Source organism: Taeniopygia guttata, chromosome 3, assembly GCF_048771995.1.
Source record: "Taeniopygia guttata chromosome 3, bTaeGut7.mat, whole genome shotgun sequence".
Lineage (NCBI taxonomy): Eukaryota > Metazoa > Chordata > Aves > Passeriformes > Estrildidae > Taeniopygia > Taeniopygia guttata.
Window position 1 is genome coordinate 60,290,623 of NC_133027.1, and position 23,108 is coordinate 60,313,730.

General features: G+C 38.3%; 1 protein-coding gene across 7 annotated transcripts in view; it reads right to left on the minus strand.

The window, feature by feature from the left end:
* IPCEF1 (interaction protein for cytohesin exchange factors 1) overlaps positions 1–23,108 on the minus strand; it is an 87,730-nt gene that overhangs the window by 12,754 nt on the left and 51,868 nt on the right. For 6 of the 7 annotated variants that reach the window (XM_072926963.1, XM_072926959.1, XM_072926962.1 and 3 more), the window contains 5 exons: positions 17,892–17,965; positions 16,691–16,762; positions 13,603–13,664; positions 10,188–10,276; positions 4,499–4,868 (listed from right to left, as the gene is read on the minus strand). In XM_072926963.1, the coding sequence (XP_072783064.1) occupies positions 4,499–4,868; positions 10,188–10,276; positions 13,603–13,664; positions 16,691–16,762; positions 17,892–17,965 (667 nt within the window). The remainder of the gene's footprint in view (positions 1–4,498; positions 4,869–10,187; positions 10,277–13,602; positions 13,665–16,690; positions 16,763–17,891; positions 17,966–23,108) is intronic. The other variant, XM_072926960.1, reaches the window with a different exon arrangement.

Sequence of the window (23,108 nt, forward strand, 5' to 3'; positions counted from 1 at the left end):
ATATACCCCAGGCTAAAAAGAGCAGAGGAAAAAAAGTCATAGATTATTTTTGCCCCTACCTACCTATCCATTCCCTAGCCCTTCTCTATAGCAGTACTAGACTTTTCAGGGAATATGAAGTCACCTCAGGGAAATCATATTTCTCACATAATTATGGACAGAAAATATAGAAAAAAAATTCAATTAGGTGAGCATAACTCAGGCAAATTCCTCACTGGCAAATGCAGAACTAAGGGAGGAAAAATTGGAAGAAAATAACAGGAAAACTATGATACCACAATTAGTCTGACAGTATAGTGGACTCAGCAGTGAGGGGTGGAATTTTAATAAACTAAATTGGAAACAACATAAATAAGTATCTCTTTTTCAGAGGGTTCAGAAAACCATAGCACAATAGTTTTCACAGTGATTTCTAAAGCTTTATTGATGAGAAACAAAATAATTATTGAAGTTGCTTCTCCACACAGTTCTTCTCACCATAGGCACATTTTTCAGCTAGTCTCAGCCATGATCTAGCTATTTTCTATAACTTTTGCAGAAGGAACAAAGGGGCCAGAGCACACCGGGGGATCTGTTCTGGCTATTACTGGCACAGGCAGACTCCAGAGAGGAAGAGGATGTCAGTCGTGAGAGCAGAAGGAATCAAATTAATCCAGCTCCTATTTAACCAACTCCTTCCCAAAAAACCAACCTAGATAAAATCCAAGAGGTACTTGAAAAGTTGTCCAGGTTTGAAAATATCAGCACGCAACAGATCTTCCACAGCTACAGTGAGCTAAGGTAAAATAAGCCAGAAGCGGTAAAATAGGAATGCCGTGCCAAGGTGCATTAACTTCATATGATCATGAAACTCTCAGAAAATGCAGGGAACAAGGATCTTACTGCCACAGTAGTAGACCCCTAAATAAATAGAAACACACATTCCTATTTCGTTGTATAACCTCTCAGTCCCTGTGGTTTCCTTTAGCTGTTGTGGTTTTTGATCATAACGGTGATGTGTCAGAGTCATATACTTTTTCTTTCAGTGGTTGCCAGAAGAAATACAAAGGATGGGGTTTGGTTGGAGAGCATGTCTAGCCATCCCAGAGGGGGCAAGCCAGCTTTTGGATACAGCACACGTAGTCAGACAGCTGTTTGTATTCTCAGCTGTTTCTTGTTTACTTTTCAGTTTCTTTGCATTACAGGCAGCTTAGAATCCTTTGCCCCTGTGCATGTAGCAAGCTGCACCACCAAAGTCTTAAATATTCCCAAAATGGATGAATAATGTTGGTCTCCTTTCAAAAGAGAAAACTGATTAGCTCCCCTTCTTTGTATCAATCTCTGGTATGTAACATCTCCCCAGTAACTGGTGCAGAGAATTAATATTGACAATGTTCGTAACGCCACTAAGAGTGGTAGGAAAGATTGTTAAAAATATCATATGTTATGTGTCCTTGCACCAGAAACTCACAGTTGCTTAACAGAATTCATTAAATAATCTCTGTTGAGAAAATAATCCATCATCATTCAGTTGAATCTGTAGCTTTTCTTATGGAGATTCATTAATTTCATTCTGAAAAATGTTTCTTTCATTGTTTAACTCATTACTAAGGTTTCTTCGCTGTTTTCATACTTTTTCATGGTAAGCTCTTCCCACAAAACCACAGGTACTCTTTCTTCCTTTTAGGTACCAACTTTTCTCACATTAATCTCCATATCTAGACTTTGTCTGGCACAAGTGCTCACTAGCTCTAGAAAATTTTAACATCAACTCTAGGCTCTTATCAGCTACAACCAAAAATTCAACTTGTGCTTTTACCTTGAAGAATGTGGCCAGAAAACAGTGTGGCAGGGGTTTTTTATCCTCACCAGGAGAAAGAGAGAGCACAGACACAGCCATAGGTTCTGTGGGAGATTGAGATCAAAGGCTATCAAAGAACACAGCTGTTCTGATGAAAACATGACCATCTTTAAACACAGGGAACATGTGCTTTCAGGACAAATGTGGACAAAAGACAGACTTGTCTCCTCCTAGATGCAGTCTCATGACTATGAAACATGTCAGAAATGCATTATTCCAAAGCACTGTAAAGCAAATAATACCAACTGCACTGAGGTATGCCTTCTTGTTTTGCATCAGATCACAAGGGTGTTCTCACCAGTTATTATAAAATCAGGAGAATTTGCAGCTAGATTTTACCCAACAACTAGAATTAATATCATTCGTGCATGGATTTATGAACATGCTTATCAACTAGTTGGAGAGGGAAACTTTTGGGGGATAAATCATAGAACCAGAATTGCATCCTTTTTGATAATTTTCATTTGGAACTGAAATGTTATTTTACATTAATCCTTCTTTTCCTGCTTCATGCTCAAATTGAAGTAGCTTAATCTCCTTGAAAAATATTTCCTTAAAGTTTTCAGTGACCATTGCAGGGGAGGGCCCCACACAGCAGCACTCTCCATACCCAGCCCATAATATGCAGACTGATAAAGGGAAGAGAGACCTGTGTCTGGTGTACGTTTACTTGGTCAACAATGGGTTATGATGCAGAAAAGAACTAGTGAGGTTATACAGTTTCCATAGTGACTGTCTTGGTGAATGATCTATTTCTGGAATTCTGTCAGCGATCACCAGTGTGGTTAGGATGGAAGTGTTCTGTGTTCTGCCATCAGGGTTGCCCATCAGCTAAGCAGTGAGCAATAGAAGAATTCATTTCCCCGGAATAATCTAATAAAAATTAAACCATCTTGCACACTGCAGGAGTATACCAAAGTATGCCTTGATTTACATTTTAATCCCATTTAATTGGTTAGTATGATTGAGTTTATCAAACTATACTTTAAATGATTATGAATGTGTCATTCTCATTCTATGACATCCATAAAAGTATTTGTCACCCTTACATTAAAATGGAAAGCAATAACCTATGCATCATTGCAGGATTTCTGCAAATACCAGAGGAATATATTCCAAGCAAAAGTTTGGATTTCTGAAGAGGAACAACTGAATCTTTGTCAACAGGATCTATAAGCCTCTATGCCATTTATGACCTACATTCCAACAATCCACTTGAATATCCCTAATGATGTTTTCCAAAGACATTACTTTATCAAATTTAACCTGGAAGGTAAAATTACAGAAAACAATATATTTGATATGTCTTTGTGACTTTTTCATTAGGGACTCCATTTCTGCCAGCTCCAGCCTTTCCACAACTTGCAAAGCCAGAATTAGGGGAATTAGATTCCACAGTAACTCAAAGCACAACACTCTTCCAATACACAGAAAGAGCACATATGGTCACTCTGGATTTTAATTATTTCTAATTTTCACTGCTGCAGAATTTTCTAGCAGAGAAGCCTACAAAAATGGATAAGGTAGGTGTGCATAAAACACTGAGTTAATTTTCACTTCTGATGAAAACTTTATTCAATGTCTTTTTTTTTTTTTTTTTTGTGTGTGTGTAAAATCAGAAAATATATAACTACATAAAGGGGTGCCAGCTTTCTAAGTGTTGATATTTGTGAAACATAAGGGGACTGACTAGGTAACCAATGTGCCTCATAGTATCATCTTTCAGTATCAAGTTCACCACTGCATTACTTTCAGCCTAAGCTCTTAGATGCAACTTTCTTTTGCATTGTGCCAATATATCCCTTCTCTTTCAGCAACAAAGTAGTCACTTCAAATCTTTACAAGGATTTGGAATCATGGGAAGAGCGGAGGCACAGGAATGTTGTTGTTCCCTTATGTATTACCCATCTACACAGAACTGTATGTCAGGAACAACTCTTAGGCTTCAACTGCTTTTAATTCAGAAAGAAGAAGCTTTGCTCAAAAAGCAGTAGATATTTCCTTGCTACACAGGAGAGTTATGAACAGTAACAATGACTGAATTCTGGAACCATACCACCCTTTTCAATTAACAGTACGTTTCAGTAGAAAGATACTGTGCAGACACCTATTTTCTTAAACAAAATCCAGTCTTAATAGACTTTCTGACTCAGGATTTCAGTTGTTATCTCTTGATTACAATGAAGCTTAATGAAGCAAACAGGGAGTATTTACTTTGAGTAAATGAAACAGCATTTACAACAGCATTTGTAAAATTGGACTGAGTTAACCCCATGTTCACCATTCCCTAAATATTACAGTTTTGTTACAGTGTCCATTCTGTGACACATTTGGTTAACATTTTGATTCAATCATATCTAATAAAAGATATGTGCATGGAAATAAAGACTGTTAATAAAATTATATGCATGCTCAATTTATATACAGAGGTTATGGTCTAACCTATAGATACAATTTAGAAAAGCTGTAAAGGTACTTACCAACCAGACACTAGGTTATATATTTAATGCACAATAATTTAAATGTTAAAAATTATATGCCACTGGAAAACTCTTCAGCAAAGAATATAGAGGAAGGAAGGGGGAAGGAAGTTAAGGAAACCTGTAACTCTTCTATTGTATGGCTCTGCAGCAAAAGTCTCCTCTCTCATTAGCTCACCTCTGGCTAGAGATCGCTGTCCTGTTCCATCTGGCACAGCCAGACAATGTGTATCTGCACTTAAGTAAGAGGTCTGGGATCCACCATTGGGTTCGGAAAGCTGGACTTCCTGGCTTTCTCCTGCATCTCCACAGACCACTTCTGGCGCCTCGTCAGAATGAATCTGCACGCAGAATGTTAAAGGCTGATCACCCTCTTCCGTGGCAGAGCTGTTCACCAGGTCAAGCCAGGACTGCCTCTCAGAATAAACCACTTTGGATGTCAAGGAAGACGATGATTCTTGGGAATTGAAAGTGCTTTCAGGAGAGGAGAGAGAACAAGATGCTTCACTTGACAGAGTTGAGGTGAATGATGACTTCTGCTGATCCTCCTTTCCAGAAACAAAAGCAGGGGTAGGGGGTGGGGAGGAAGAGAAAAGAAAAATTATTTACAAATTACTCCTGTTTCTAGGTTCTGCATGATATATAGATATGCAGCTGAAATGCTGAATGACCAAAAAATTGATGTAATCTGGTTATTTATTCATCCAAACAAGCCTGTGGTGTGGCAATCAATTTCCTACAGAGCAGTAACTTCAGAAATCAAGCCACCAGGAAGCCAAAGGCAACAGAGCTATAAACCTGACAATGCCTAAAAAAAAGGACCAAAGAAAACAATTATGCTGAATGTAGGCTTCTGTGGTAGGTCTCACACTCACCTTCTTTCTTTAATTTGTCTTCAATTTATTGGCCTAATCAAGAGTGAAGAAGAAAAACTCCAAATTAGCCATTGAACATGAAGCACTCAACAGTTCCACCTATGCAATAACCAGATATAGACAAAAGGGGTCCCAAGTGCTGTAGTACAGTAAAGAAGTATTTTTCCTGGTCCATTGAAGGGATAATCATTCACCAGGGCAAGAAGGTTTAGCAGAAACTATCAGAAAATGTGATGAGATAATCATGATATGAAAGCCAGATTTGCTGTTGCAGAAATTTATTCCTTCTGTATATCATCTCCTGCTGGCCAATGCCAGCATCAAAATGCCAGACTTGATGGATCACAATTCTGGCAAGTTTCTGTCCTCCATATTTATGTAGAATAGATCTGAGTAAGGATTAAAGCAGATGATAACTATACTGAAAATATTGAAACTCACTGAGAAGGTGTTGCTAGGGAAACCTAGAAAAGCTGAAAACACAGTAAAGGGGCTAGCCTGGAATACCTACTTATAAAGTAAACCAGAAATAAGTTCTATTCAAATAAACCAAACCAAGAGTAACAATTTTTTTTATGATTTTTAAACTCCTCAATTCAGTGTTGTATGCTGTAGTGTATACTACTTCCTTCTATTAAAAACAGCAAAGCTTTCCTGTGCTTCCAATACAGCTGCATCATGTAACAAGTAGTCAATTCAGAGGGTGAGGAGGACCTATATCAGACTGTGGGCACTATTTGTTTATAGTAGCTTCTTCACTTTTTTAAATTTTTGAAGCCATTCATAGTATCATAGAATTGTCAAGGTCAGAAGAGACTCTCAAGTTCATCCAGTCCAGCCAAGCACCCAGCACTTCCACTGCAACCCCTAAACCACATAATCCAAAACTGGATTCTAATCCCTCTTGAACACTTCCAGGGATCGTGGTTTCACCACCTCCCTGGGTAACCTATTCCAATCCCTGACCACCATAATGGTGAAAAAAAATTTGTCTTATATCTAAACTGAATGTGCCCTGTCCCAACTAAAGGCCATTTCCTCCAGTCCTGTCACTGTAGACACAGACCCCACTTGGCTACAACCTCCTTTCAGGGAATGGTAGAGGGCAATGAGGTCTCCCCTGAGTCCCCTCTTTTTGAGACTGAACAAACTCAGCTCTCTCAGCCATTCCTCATAAGGGATGTTTTCTGGTCCTTTCATGATTCTTATAAGACTGTGCCAAACATTGCAGGACCCGGCATTTATATTCGCCTATGAAAAGTACATCACTGTGTTTCAGGTGTATTTTTGTTTCTAAAATAGAAACGTTCACATATGCATCCTCAAGCAAAGGACAAGGAGATGCTATAGTAAACTAGGAGTGCTAAAATGCCCTTGGGAACACAGGCGATATGAAGCATTTCATCTAAGAGCTCCTATCACAAAGATAAATTGTTGAAGCATTTATAAAGTCAAGGAGAACAACCAAACAGTAAGAGCTCTTGCCCACATGTTGTAGACGGTCTAATTTCAGTTGTTCAAAGCTGGAAAAGGAAGATACTAGATTTCACCTCTATTTTTCTGGCATTTGTCTATACAAAAAAAAAAAAAAAGTGTTATTGAAATGAAGACTGTGCCTCACTGAGGGGAATATGTTTTTATTTTCATTTTCATTGTGTGTTAATTTAAAAATATGAGTGAGAATAAATATGACTGCCAGAAGGTGTTTCTTATTGTCTGCATATGTGTTGTGGTTTGTTTTTTCTTTGGCATGACAAATGTTTACCTCACTTATTTGAGTGACTCCTCTGGAAGTTTTGCAATCATCCATATAATAAATTTCCATTTGGAGATGTTTTAAAAAGCAAATCATAAGGATTTCACTGGAGATTAATGAATCTCTAGGTATTTTTTAGAGAAAAGTTATGAACATGAAACTCTTCAACTGCTTTTTTGGCCACTGCTGCAAACTATTGTCTTAACATATCTGCTGATGTTTTAACTGTGTATGCATTCACACATGGACAAACTAATGCAGGTGGTCAGTTTAACTTTTGTCCTACAGACATTATAATGTATTTGTTCCTCACTTTTTCCCTCCACAGTACCCAAACTCATCCATACACATGGAACCTCATGATTTTTTCTTCTGCAAATTTCAAAATTATTTCAGCCAGCAGAGAATAGAACAGCAAGTCCCAACTTAGTGCTAGAAGCACAGCAAAATGTTTGCTACTCTAAAATGTAACAGAGCCTACACCTGGGTTTCTATTAGTTTCTAGAATAATAGTTTTTGGTTTGGAGTTGATGTGAAGAAGTTTGGAGGCCTTTCTGCTTAAAATAATAAAAAGAAATTAGCTCCAGTAAATGTCTGTGGCATTCTTGACACTAAGCTGAGTTGACAAGATAAGTGTAATTTCCAGTAGCAATTTGAGAAAATTGAAGTAGGCCAAGTGCTGCACCTGCAGAATATGAACCCAAATCTACCACATTTTTGAGACTTCACAGCTTGGTTCAAGAACTCTGCAACAAAGAAACAGGCAGACAAACCAGCCTTCTCTGAGACAACCACAGGCTATAAACCTAGAATTGAGCTTTTTGTAGAGGATGCACTTTCCCAATCATTCCAATGTTTTTCTTGTTTCAGCCCTTGCCCAGAAGTGAAAGGGGCATTAAATATGGTATTTAAAAGAAGACTCTGACTTGCAGTCAAGTAGAGCTGTTCCCACTCACTATGTAAGCAAGCTGAATACGAGGTAGACCTACAGCAAATGGAGCTTATTCCAGTGGCAGTTCTGGGGTTAAAAGATGACACCTTTGCTCAGGAGACACTAACCTTAGTTCACAAGGGAAGGGATTTTAAGGGATAGGAAGAATCAGGAAATCATCTGACAAAGGCAAAGGCTAAAGAGAAGACACCCTTTAAGGGAAAGCTTGAGAAATCAGGATCCCTCAGCATCTGCACCACTGCCTGCGTCTCACATGTTCCCTGCCAAAATGTGGAGGCCAGCACTCAAGAGGAGCATATGGGAAGGAGACAACCGGAGATGGCCTCTCCAGCAACAGACCAACAGGCAGCAGGAAACCAGAAAAACAGAAAACTAAAACCAGCACCTGTTTAAAACCCATCATCTGGAAAAACGCAGGCATTGACTCAGAGACCAGCAGATGGAATACACATCTACACCTCCTAAAGACAGGCCACTGAGGTATAAAATTCAAGATGCTTCATTAACTGATGCACTGCCCTGAATAACTGTGGGAGACATATTGCCAAAGTTCTCTGCTCTGATATTTATAGCCACTCAGTTGTATTTAACTTCCACTTAATACAGGCAACAAGGAATCATATTCTACAGCAGCGAACGCCTCACACCCCTGCGTGCCAGGCAGATTTATTCTAGTGATAAACGTCAAACATTTTGGGAGAGGAAGTGAAGACTGACTTATCTGACTGAAAATAAGGGGGGTGAGTGGGTGTCCATGTGACATGTGCTCCCAGCTTTATGTGAGCTAATTAGAGATTGCCAGACAGGCAACCCTGTCCACGACATCTCATTTTATTAATGCCTGTGATCGCACAAGCTTCTCTAGCTCATCTGTATATTTCAGATTTGCTCCTGCTTTGCTGCTCCTGTGCCCACCCCAGCTACTGGGTGTCATTTCAGCGTGCCACAGAGGAACTTGGACCACAACAGTGAGGCAGCAGACACTTCCCTTCCATGAAATGCCAGGAGAATATTTAGTACTAAGTATATTTCAGGTAGTTAAGGGAAAGGCTTGAATCATGATTCCTTATTACCAACCCAAACCAGATCACTCATTTCGAAACACAGAATTAAGTAAATTTGACTTTCCATTTTAATGGGAAAAATCTAAAAAAATTTAAAATGTGGTGACAAAAGATGCTCACAAAGGTGCTCTATTGTTTCCAAACCATGATATGAACAATTTGTTTACTCCAAAATTGCAGCCAAACCCCCAATGCCTATTACTAGCTCCAGGAAAACTTACTGGTTACAGAGATTAAGGGATTACCTCTGCTACTTGTAACAGCTCTTCCTGACTTCTACTACAAATGAAACTTTTTTTTAAAGGCTGCAAAGAGAGGAAAAATCCAAAAAAAACCACCCCAAACCTAATAGTGAAGCTACCTGTCATGGCACATTAATACCTTTTCTCTCTTTACTGTAAAAAATATAAATGGAATTTTTTTTTTTTAATTAAAAGATTTTTTTAAAAATCCATTTAAATCACATGTAAGGGCAATGAAATCACTGGGAAAAACAATTATACAGAAACAAGATTAATAGGGCAAGAAGTAGATAATAATTAGGCAAACCAATTTGATTAGACTCATGAGGGTTCATAGTGCTTATTTTAATTTATGAAATGAAGTGAGACAGGAAGGAATATTCTGGGACAATATGCTACATAGATTTTGGAAGAATGCCTATTATCTTTTTTCATAGTCTATTTTTCAGAGGTAGAAGAAGAAAACTAGATTCTTATCTCTGTGTGAAGAGGCCTTTCCCCTCACTTCACTGCTACAAAAGCAGCTTTAAATTCAGCAGATGTAAAAAAAAGCCCTCTCAAATAAATAAATATGAAGCTGTTTGATATGCTACCAAGGTCACAAAAAGAGAGAGGTTTCAGGATGGATTTTGTTAAAAAAGAGAGAACAGTATGAAAAAAACAGCTTATAGCAGTGTGTTAAAAATCTTGTAATGAAAAGACACAGTTTATGTATGAGGTAGAATGACACCTTCCTTTCCCCAGCAAGATAAATAGGAAGGAGCTGATCTTTTACAGTGCAAAGCTCCCTGTGTTGCAGGACGTGCCAGCTGTGTGCTCTGCCATGGGGCAGGCAGTCTGTGCATGAAGGTTTCACAGGAACACAGCCTGGACATTTCCAGACGATGTTCTAGGTTATTCCTAGAGGCCCACCACCTCAGGAGGGTTTTGTTTCAACCCACCTGCAACAAGAAATAAGGTAATAACTGGAACTCTTACCGAAGGAGGAGGTGGGGTCTGGACTGCGTAGGGTGGAGGTGGCGTGTCTGTTATTTCTGGATCATCATGCTCACTTTCACTGTAGCACTCTGAGGTAGACATGGAAAATGAGCAAAAATAGAGTTAGACCAAAGTATTATTCTTTGCAGCACTGTGGCAATCAAAGATCACCAAATAGGATGTTCTGGATTTAAGACTACACTTTACCAAGTCAGTGTCTCCTAATCCACTTGTGGTAATGCTGGAGAGCTGTTGCAAGTAGCAGAGGCAATGCCTTAATCCCTGTAACCACTAAGTTTTCCTGGAGTTAGCAACAGGCACTGGGGCCTTAGCTGCACTTTTGGAATAACAGATTGTTCATACCATAGTTTGGAAACTATAGAGCAGCCTTGTGAAAGTCTTTTGTCACACATGGTATCTCATATAGATACACCATACAGCATGCATACGAAGAGATAACAAAAGTAAACACAGTACTCTACTACCCTACTTGTGTCTCTTTTGTTGGGTTGGGGTTTTTTTGGGGTTTTTTTGTTTGTTTTTGTGTTTTTGTTTTTTTTTTTGGTTTTTGGGGGTTTTTTTGGTAACCAACTTGCAGGAGTTTGAACTCATTGACGCATGGCAGAGGCAGTCATACAGTTATTTCTTTCAACTATCTGTGCAGCAGGTGAAAACATTTTCTACAAATTTCTTTAAAGGTGTATTAAATGACGTGATAATTATTGATAAAATTATACACAGAAAAAGGGAGGCAGAATGTTGCTGGTTCTTATGCCCAGGACCTGGCAATAGTAAACATTGGACAAGATATAGAATAGTTTGGTTTGGGTGGGACCTTTAAAGGTCATATAGTCCAACTTCTCTGCAATGAGCAGGGACACCTTCAACAAGACCAAGCTGCTTGCAGCCTTGTCCGGCCTGATCTTGAATGTTTCCAGGGATGGAACTTCTGCCACATCTCTGAGACACCTGTTTCAGTGTTTCACTAACCTTACAGTAACAAATTACATCTTTGTATCTGGTCTAAACTGGCCCTTTCTTAGTGTAAAACCACTACCCCTTGTTCAGTATACCCTTCCAAAATGTTTGCCCCCATCTTTCCTATGGGTCCTCTTTGTGCACTGAAATGCCACAAAGATCACTTTTGTTTAAATCTCCCAACACAAATTAACCTTTATAGGAGCAAGTGCTTGCATCCTGCCCTGTGTTAATAAGCACAGAGTGAGTGGAATAAAGTTGTAAGAGAGAAGAATGTTGTGCATGAGAGAGAATTTTCTAACATGTTAACAAGGAGAAACTTAAAGAGGTTCATTTTTTTTTTCTCCCTGTACTCTTTGCAGAACTGTGGGGTTTTGAGTAGCATAGATGCTCTTCTGTTTCCTGGAAATATATGCACATCTAAGCATAAAGAACTGAAACCGGCTACAATAAGGCTTATATCAAATTCTAAGACTCTGTTAATGCCTTTTTGAGTAACTCACTAAAAAGCTTATGCTTTCTACAGCTCCCCTTTTAGACACACAGAAGAACTAAGAAAGATTCAACAGCGGTTTCTGATACTCTAAACAGGCAAATGGCGAGGGGGGTGTGTTAAAATGCACAGAAAGTATCTGAATACACGAGAAATGCCATAAAAAGAGTCAATACTTCTGAAGAATTATGGTGTGTGATACAGAGAGGAGAAACTGGTCAGTAGGAACAGAAGTGACTGTGGGTAGTGACAGTATTTTTATGAAACATAGAGATGTTCCTGTAAGGATGTGTCCACCCAGGCACCAGTGGGTGCTGCACCCACAGTGAAGGCAGCTGCTGGATCACCTGTGGTAAAACATGCATGAAACGACAAGGAGGTGTTGACACCAGAATCAGAAGGCCTTTTCCTGAGGGGGAGATGGGTGACTATCCTTAAAAGCTGAAGAAATATTTGCTATATTACACTATTGCAAAGTTATTAAATAACCTGTTGCAGAGGTTATTGAGTGGATTATTGTATATCTTTTGGACATTTTTTAATATTAAAATTGGTGGAATAACTCAATTTTGTTGCTTCATAATTCTTGATTCAACCAATACAACCAGTATCACATTTTTTTTTAGTTTAAAAAAATGGGTTTAATGTAAAAATTTTGGCCATTCCTATTTTCCATTGAACTCTTCCCTTCATGAAAAGATGGAAAATATATTTGCACACTTCCTCCCTGAGTACAAGTATCTTGCAGTTCTTGCTGCACAACCTAATAGTCAATACAGCCTTTTATTCTAACATGTTCTGATAAAGTTGGCTTCAAACAGGATATAGGAAGGAACAATTAGATGGTGTTGAAGTTAACAAGTTTCCTGACAAGAAACAAATGTGAACTGAAAATGAAGAAACTGATGAGACTTGCTGAATTCTCCAGGAATCAGTAGCATCAGTGTTTACCAACCCCAAAGCTGCTTTTAATGGTAGAGCATAAACGGAGCGAGATTAAAGTACTCAATAATGTAATGACATGTCCCAAGCCTGGACACAAACGACAATTAATGACATGTCCCAAGCCTGGACACAAACGACAATCTTGAATTTTGCGATAAAGCAGAAGGGATGCAGAGAGGAACACGTCATTGCTTAGGCAAAACTGGCTGCATCACCTAAGTGTTCATACTACTGCAAATACCAGTTTCTTCTTCATAATGACAGCTCCTTCACAAGCTCAGCAACTCCAAAAAGGGCACTGGGTACCAATACTCTAAAAATGGAGACTTAAAAGCCCAGATGATGACACATATTCCTCAGAGTCCATTCCTGGTTTGGTAACATAATATTACTCAGAGCACTTCTCATTCTGAACCAGTCCCTCTGCCCAGATTTGTGATTTGAGTGCTGCTATCCTCCCACTAAAGAGTTATATTAGGTTGGTGTGCAAATTGAGACAATAAACTAATAGTTTAGGACTTTTAAAGTTTTTCATTCCATAATGAACTGGAGTTTGGCTCTGAAACAAATTGTAGGCTCCAGAATAGCAGTACCACTCTCTCATCCCCCACCATTTCAGTTGTTGAAACCCCGGGACTGGAGGACACAGTAGGGATGGGTCTGCAGAGCACAAGGTATTTCTGAGCCTGCAAGCTGCCATGCTGCAGCACTCCTGTAAACTAACTCACCAGCTCAAAACCAGAGCAGCACAGCTGTTCCTCTTCACACTTGGTAGGCTTAGCAAGCCAGCAAACTGCCAGAAAGTAGTTACACACCTCTCAAAAGATCACCTAGTGTCTCTCACTCACGTTGTTTCTCATATTTTTTCTTTTTCTGTGGTTTCTCTGACCTCAGGCAGTAGGCAGGCACAAGATGGGTTTGAAAGAAAGAAAATAGTTGACAAAAATTTGGCCAAGCAAGAAGTGTGAAGAACCATAATGAAGCCAGTTAGGAGCATACCTTCCTCATTCTTCCTGTGTGGTGCCTGAGGGTCTACAGCCATTCCCAGCTTACTTAGCCACCTGTGTTTGAAACAGAGGGAGCACAGAGTCAGGGACACTCACACGCTTTTTAGACTGAGTTTTGCTCCTTTCAGTTGTGTTCTACATCTACATCACATCTGTTTTCATTAGCCTAAAGACCAAAAGTCAAAGTTTCTATTTCTTAGATCATCTTCTAGATGATCTAATATAAAATGTAGTTTCCTCTCTCGATATATATATTATAAATATATTAATAATATAATATAATATAATATAATATAATATAATATAATATAATATAATATAATATAATATAATATAATATAATATAATATAATATAATACTCTATATTAATATTCCCTGTAGTGAATAGGATTAGTTGCCTGGGACAACTTTCCTTGATACTGAAAAAAGGTACTACTGATGACCCAGGAGTTGCATTTGTGTAACCTAAAGAAAGTCTTCATGCTGTAACACCATGTCAGTGAATTAGTCCAGCTGTTGAGGTGTCATCTTTCACCTTAGATGAAGACAAAGGCATGGGAGCCTCAGAAGATGAGGTCAGCTGCCCTGGCCAAAACTATTGCAGCACAGTCTGCACCACTTGACACCAAACTTTTTGATCAGAACATATCACATTTTTCAACTTGCCATGTACTTTTGGTTTTAGTAAGTCTCACTTCCTGTATTGGTTTATGCTGTAACCGGGGTGTTTTTCACTTATCTTCCTAGGTGGCTGCATTTTTCTGGGGTTAGAAACATTCCCTAGTTATACATTTTGTATATTATGTTTGCCTGTAGGTCATTCAGATCTATCCATATTTTAAGTAACTAACAACCGAAAAGGCTCAAGCTTTTAAGATTAAAACAGGAATTCATTACTGGAAAAAAAGGCATTCTGTTTGAATTTGGTTCTACTAAAGCAACAGGGAATTCGCTAGTAAGATCAGCATCAAACTAACTGCACTTTTAGACTGTAGTATAAGCAACAGAGACACAAACAAATCAGAAAAACAAAGTTTCATTTCTATAAGAGTGGTCCATTGACTCATCTGACAGCTAATCCTAATAGAATGATTTTTTAAATGAAAATCCACCTTAACAAGGAAAATATTTATTAAAAATTTCTAGGACTTCATCAATGACACGGGCAGACAGGTCACTAATAACTATATAAAACTGGACAGCTAAATGCATCCAGCTAGTCAGCATGGCTTTACTTTTCATGTGTGCATGACAATAGCAAATACATGATAAATTAGTGAAACAAATGACTGTGTTTGTTAATAAATCCACTGTTGATTTAATAGAGATATATGTAGAGGTATATGCATATATTGATATCTTCATGAAGAGTTACAAAAAGGTCATGATTCATCAAGCATTTATGCACACCAGGAACTTGACACACACAAATGCTCCAGTGAGTTCAGTGGAGCCATTCACATATGTATTTGCAGGACTGGAGCCAAGAGAACAGATGCCTTTTAGTCTGTTTCAACATATGCGTGAGTATGCGTGTACTTTATGTATTAAATGCATTATTTTGTACTTTGCCAAGGAAAACATAATCAGTTGCAACAGTGAGGGGTTAGTACATAGTGCAGGCTGCTCTAACACTAGGCTACCTAGCTTTAAGCCAAAATGAAATTTAATCAAGAAGTGGAGTTTGAACAAAATCATTCCAGGGGCATAAGAACTGAGACACCTGCATAGATTTCAATCACTGACTCACAGGAGATTGAACATTTTTCACATGAAAATTTCCAGCTGGGCTCCAAACTGGCTGTTAGCGCTTACTAATATCCTCCATTAGCTCTAATTTTCCTTCTCCATATGTCCTTCCATCTCTTCTCTCTTAACTAGGGTTACCCTCTCTACTGAAATACTCCTATCCAGCTGTCCCTCATTCTCAGTCATCCTCATCCTATCTGCCTCAGGATCTTGTAACTCCATTCAGGAGCTCTGGTGGGAAATACAGGAACACCGAAATGGATGATTACCAGAATGCTCCATAATGCTCCAACTTGCAAAGGGCAACAGATTCTTTTCATCTCTATTTACTTGTAAGCATCTGTAGAGTCCAGATTTATTAATACATATCTATGTACATACACTACTGTAATATTGTACATTTCTATATCTATAGATCTTTCAGAAGATTATACACATTCTCTCAATCTCTCTCTTTTTCTGTTGTGGTAAATATGAATGAGGTCTCCTGTTTATAGAGGGAATGAGTAGCCTTTGCCTGTGAAAAATCGTACAAAGATCACCAGCAGAGACATGATTAAAATCCTGACCTGACTATTGTAGGAGCTCTCTTCCCATTTAAATTGTACTGGTTTTTATCCAGTATTTGGCCATTTAATGTCATAGCATAGGGAACCAACCGCAATCTGAAGTAAAAAGGGCAAAGGTATGAGATATATCTAAATCAGCCAGATTTGGGACAGTAGAAAATAATGTCTTTCTGATAGCTCAGTGGTTTCTAAAATGGCAGCATTCATATCCATTTTTACTTCTTCCATTGAGAACTATTTAGTTGTTAATCTTCTGGACATCTGTGGAAAGAAAATTTGGACCTGCCATGATGATCATTCAATGACAGCATAGTTTGATGCTGAAGTTAACGCTAATTTACATTAAGGAAACACACCTTTCTATCCATTTAACCCTCCTTGTTAGCTGATATGATGCTCCAAAACTGTTGTATTCTAGTCCTAGATCACTTCTGGGACTTTTCACTCTCTTTCCTTTCTCCCCTCACTTCTTCCCAAGTGCTGTACTTGCTATTGAATCCAAGCACTGCTCTAACAGAAAGAGATTTATACCAGCAAATATTGGGAAGATTAGTATAAAAATTGGGCTAATTATGCAATTCTGATTTCAATCAGAATGAACAAAGAGCAATAGTTTTCTTCAATTTAGTGACCAGAAAAATTAGACTCAGTAATTCCCCAAATAACTCTGTCAACGACTGCTTGACAGTGAAAGAATGAACTTTCAAAGGGTGTTCTCAGGCATGAGACAGGATGAAACATGACCAGTCACTCCTACTTACGTGTTCATTTCCAGAACATTTTCTGCCGCAAAATAAAATGTCTTGATCTGTGGGTGGCTGATCTTAATAGCACTTTGGGAAAGAAAAAGATAAGAGATATGAAGAAAAATAGTTTCCATAAAAATGAAAAAATAATAGCTGAATGAATTATTTAAAGTATTTATTCACTCCATTGTATTAATCCAGATTAGCTTGTCCATCAATACAGCTCTTTCTTTAAAACACTAGTCTATTTTAGCTCATTTTCTAGGCCACACACTATTCAGAGAGTATAAACTACAGGAACTAAAAAGGAAGGAATAAAGAATAAAACAAAGTCTTTCATTATTTCATTACATAATTCTGTTGCCTTCTCATACCTCAAATACTATGTGCAGTTTTGCTTCCTCCAGCTCAGAGATGTAAAGCAAACTTGGAAAGTGTTGGAAGAAAGCACCAGTAGTGACCTAAGACATGGAACAGCCTCCGTGTGTTGTGATCAATCAGGCTAAGACCCTAAAGCATGGAAAACTGATGGCTGAGGGAAGGGATATGTGACAGTAAAATCACAAGCAGCACACAGTGGGTGAACAGTGGGCGAACAGTGACTGACTCTTCTGACTTCTCCATCAGAAGAAATAAGGTTTTGTCTTGAGGGACACAATTAAAACTATGCTACACTTTATAACTTTGAACAGCAACAGCTCTCCAAACCTTTAAAGTGTACTCAGAAGCAGCTGGAAGTCAGTTCTACATATGGTGTTTGGAGAGAATATTTTTAAATGCCCACGCTGATAAAGAAAGTATATATCCCCTGCACAACTAAAGGCTTCAAGTACAGCCCAAGCTCAGTTACACCACAGCAGCCTAAAGAATAGTCCAGGCTTGGAGGGATGCAGCATTACTTGCTGACCTCCTCAAATATGAGGGGGCATCTGAGAACTACAGTCTATTCATAACCAGCAAATGAAAAAAAAAAAAAAAGGAGAAGAAAAGGAAAGCATTTGGCACACTCATCTGGGTTTTTTTTGTTGTTGTTTGTGGTTTTAACAAAGCACATCTGGCAGAGATTTTTAAAAAATATTTTTGCAATATGATTTTCTTTCAGTAGCTCAATTAATATCTCAAAAGAACTCCCCACAGCTTCACTGTCAAAGACTACTGAGATCTATTCCTTGCAATGTGAAAGTCATGCGAAACTGGGAACAAGAGATAAACTTACTGCTTTTTTTTGCATTCAATTGCTCGATCCACACTGAAGTCTGGAAGTCTTATAAATCCTTCTGCTTTTTCAGCCTTCCATAAAAGAAAAATAAAATATCACCACATCAACCAACTGGTAAACTAGTATACTCCAATGGTGAATAATATTTAACATGCAAGTGCTTGTTTTTGACAGCTTTTTATACTGTGAAAATATATGCTCATCACCATGGGGACAGATTAACACCTGATGAAATATTTCTATACCAGCTATATTTGTGCAAATCCAGGGTGCTGGAAAGCCACCACTCCTCTTGGTACAAGTGGCAGAGCAAAAGCGTAGATTATGTTGACTACTAAGGATGAACAAAGGTTATATCATCTGTTCAGGTCTGGATAGAACCTACAAACTCAAAAGTGGGTATGTGCCATGATAAAACACGTCTATCTTACAGAGACATGTAACAGCAGCACATAAAATGACCTATGTATAGCTGAAAAATACAATTCAGAAGTGCCTCAAGATGATTCTAAGTAGAAATAGAGGAGGGTGTCCCCTGTGAAATTTCAGCATGGACCATTTTGCAGGGTCACCTGTACACAAGCAAGGCAGAGGCAATGCAGGCTGCTCCCTTCCCACAAGTGCAAGAGGATCATCCCACGCAGCTGAGTTCTGTGATTAAACACTGCAGACCTGCCTCAGAGGGTTTTGGTCGCCCAGCTATCACTACCCCCAGGAATTTGCAGGCATGGTACAAGAGGTAGCAATATCCAGGCACACATTCACATTTGCATTTACAGTACCCTGTTTATATCCAGTCAGCCCTTTCTGCATGCAAGGAGTTTACTGAGCATTGACGTCTCTGCTCTCAGTCAGCAGGACTCTGAGTCAGAGCTGAAAAACTGAAGTGACAAATCCCTGTTTGTGCTGCCTTAAACTGAAACATCGGAAAAAAAATCTTCCTTACTATATCTATCTACATACACCTGGCCATCTGAAATAGGATTAGGAGTCCTCCTAAGATGAGATGAATATATAATGTAGATAAAAGTCTGTAGGACATAATGTCATGAAAAAACGTACTTTCCAAAACAAAGAGTTTTCATTCCTGAATTACATTTTTGCTGCTCCCAGCCATTGCTAGTAGACACATTAAAATTCTGAAAACGTACACTGAGTTAAAGCAGGTAAAATACACACAACAATTACAAAGGCAGAGGATAAATGAAGATGACTGACATTATATCAAGTCTCATTATGCATGAATACGATCAGACAAAAAGATGTTCATCAAGACAAGCCTTTGAGCTTTAATGCTTAGAAGTACGAATCTCCAAGAACTGAAATATTAATACAGGCTGGTTACTTCAGTGGGTGGCTTCCCTTCACATCTGCATATATGTTCTTTGGTATACAATAACTCATGGCCTAACCATTCATTCCTGTCATTTACATGCATTAAACATTCATGTGAGAAGTTTATATTTCACATCATCACCAATAAATAGTTTTGTTGCTCCAAAACACAGACCCGCAGCATCAGTGGCAGGGGTTTTTCTTATTTTCTTTCAGTACAGGAGAAAAAAATTATTTTTTACATCTGGGTGAAAATGTTTCATTTTGTAATATTTGTATGAAAAAGTGTTTATTTGCTATTGTGGGCTTTTAACACTCTCTGATTGTATTTGCATCTGTAAAACTTGTTTAGTGACTAGCTTAAGGAGCTTTTGTTTCTATTCCACAGGTTGGAATTTCATGAGTTTAAAATCATTGAGACAAAATGAAAACTAAACCTAGTATTACCATCCCAGGATAGGGAAGAGCAAATAAATACTGATGAGTAATGAAGGAACACTATTCTTGGGCTGCCCTGTCCTAATGCTAGAGATTGTATTATCCAGCATTTCAGTTCCAAAAAGATAATCACTTACTAGATCTGGAACACCAGAATTCCCATTTAGTTCCCAAGACCAGTCTGAGAATACCACGAACCAAACTCAAAAAAGCTGTCCATGAGGTACAACAATCACTATTACACACAGTGCTGGATGAGAAATGCATGCAATGCCAGTTGCTTCTCTGTAGTAGGAATCCATACTCCCAGTTTAAGAAAAAGTTATCCATGAGACCCTGGGTGAAGAAATATACCCACGTACCCATGCAGCAATAAATCTGTGGCCTGAGCTGCATAAACCATCAGGTGGGTGAGTGGGTGACTCGGGTCTGGGACAGGTTTAGCCTTTCTTCCATGTTTTGAATGCAGTTACAGCTCAGCCAATTCTATCAGTGTAGTGACCATTGGTCTACACTGCACCCCATAAACAGTTTAGAGTGCTGCAAAAGCACTCTTGAAGGGATTAAGTCCATGAAATGCCATTAGATAAGTCACTGTTTCTACTATCAATGTATAAAATAATTTGAGTGTTTAGATTTTGTATTGGATTAGTGAATTACCTGTACCCTGTAAGCCAGTGTGGAGACACTCACCTGGAACATTCCCACTCATGTAGAAATGGAACTCGGACTTGCATCACTGACTTAATCCATCAGTAATTTAGATAGATTCCTCTACCTAAATTAGGGGAGTGCCCTCTAAATTACGAATGACTTTAGGTCTGTAGGCCTTGATTTCAGTACTTTAATTTTAACAATTGTACAACAGAGAAACTCTTAATTTCTTATGCAGTACTTGGCCTGTTCCAGTTAGTCAAAGATTCTGTTCTCACATACACATTCTCTCTCAATGCATTCAAATTTTATACTAATTCTGTGATTTCATATTTGCTCATTTAAAGAAAAATTCATGTTTCGTTTTAGGTATGAGTGAAGTACACTATTTGTACACATCTAAAACATGCCATCTATGTAACAGAAAAGAGGAGTTTGATGGGTATGTAGCTTCATAATTATAACTAAGAAAAGAAAGGAAAAAAGCAAAAAGTCACTAGAATCTTAAGGGTGTTATTTCAGTCAGCAAATAGAATTCCAAATAAATCCTAGGAACAGAACATGTGGAAGTCATCTTTTCAGTCATTCTCGGGATAAAAAGGACATTTTAAAACATTTAAAGTATATAGAAATCCTAAGTGCTTTCTTTCTTCCAAAATGTTATCTCTAACAGGACTTTAGCATGCTATTATTTAACTCACAAGTTTAATTCAAGATTCCTTCAGATTTTGATGTGAAGCTGTAAAATAGCTCTAAAAAACTCAGATACAAAGAACCTTGACCTGTTTTCTACTTAATCAGGATGTTTAAAAGAATAAGCTGTCATAAATCTGTGCTTTTGCTATTCCAAGTTGTACAAAAATAATTTCATTAATAACAACAGTCTCTGAAAAATCTTGTGGCAAAAAAGAAAGTAGCTATTTTTTTCACAGGAAAAGCTTTGCACTCAAAAAAAAAAAAAAAAGAAATTATTTATGAAACACAATGCATGAATCCAATGAAAGAGGCTAATGTCCTTTTGAGCTTGCCTCAATATGTTATCTATTAGGAGATTTAATAAGTCATTTAAAGTGAGTGTAGTGTTGCAGCAAGATTTTAAAAGATAGTGCTAGAAAATGAAATATCTTGTTATTGTGGAAGAGCTCCAATCTGCAAATCAGGATAGTCCTCATGGCTTCATCAGAAGATCCTATGGATGTTGGAGGAGCAGTTCAGCATTTCAGTCTTTTTTCCTCTCTGCCAAGTACACCAATGAGGCATCCTATAGAACTGTGAATAATTTGTGTAAGATACTGGGCCATAGGTCCCTAAGCCTCTCAGCTCAATCAGCTGACGTCAATGACTTTTTCTCATCCACATAAGCAGCTATTACAACTCAAAGGTAAAACATTTTTCTTTTAAAAGACCATAATTATACAGTTTCCAGCAAAGCTGTTGGAGTGAGGACCAATTCAAATGCAGTGAATGAGAGAAAAAAAAGTACAAAGATAAATGGTGACAGTAGATCACAGCCTGCATCTCTTTAATTTTATATTTATATTTCTTTTCAGCTGAATCCCCATGACAACCACTGTTAAGACACTCTACAAAAACCTATTTCAACTCTATTTGGAAAACCAGTCAAGCTACCCTAAAGACCCACCAGACAGAGGCTTTTAGTCCTTTGTCCCATTCCAGTCAACACTATCCAACACAGTCGAAACAAGAACAAAGAGCCAGGAGCCTGGGATTACATGTGACAATCCTCCCCCACCAACCCTCTTCCTATGTAGGAGTATTAATTCCCTCTGGGGTTTCAGTATGAGAATTGAAACAGCTAAAGGGTCAGGCAGGACCACAAACTGTACTATTTAAACACTTGTCTTCAAGGCAGCTGCCTACAGAAAGCAGTACAAAAAAAAAAAAAACAAAAACAAAAAAAACAAAAAACACACACAAAAACAAACAAAAAAAAAACAAAAACAAAAAAAAAAAAACAAAAACCAAACACTAATGAAAAGCAGTTTTCCAAGGAGTTCTTCAATGCACCCAGAAAGTCTGACTGTCCAGATATATTTTCAGACATGTCCTGTATTTTCATTGCAAAACCAACCCTCCCATGCTTCCTCCTAATCCAAACAGCTTCCCCTCCCCAGACTGGGAGTGCTTCCATGCTGCAAAGAGAAGTTTACTTGTCTCACATTTTATAGAAAGAAGAAGATTGTGTGGGAAGAGGTTCCAGGGCAGCCTACCCAAGCCGACTGAGACCACTGGGCCCTGACCTCAGCTAGCTCATTGAAAATTTATTCAGGTTTCCTTGTGTTCTCTGGCTTTCTTTCAGTGAAGAAGAAGCTTGACTCTTAGGGTATCTGATCTGCTATTGCCATGTAATTAATTTTACTCTTTTGAACTGTGGCATTCAAAAAACATCTTATGTTAAATTGATAGTTTATGTTAAATTGGAGGAAATATCAACTGCAAATGTAACAACAAGCATCCTATATCATGTATCCAAATCTGCCTCTCATGAGAGACCCAGAACCAGAGTGGCTTGAAGGAAAATTTAACCAGAATGACAGAAACATCCAGAGCTTCAGAGGCACATGAAGACAAACTCGACCAAGAAGGTGATATTCAGATGAGGTTATCTACCTAAATCCAGGATAATGCATGTTCCCATACAAATTCCACCCACTCTCTATTTTCTCCATCTCCATTAGAAAAAAGGTCCAGCACCCTGTTGCTATGCTACAGTTGCCAGTGTCTGGTTTTCTCACAGCCACAAACAAACCAAGCTCATTTCTCACC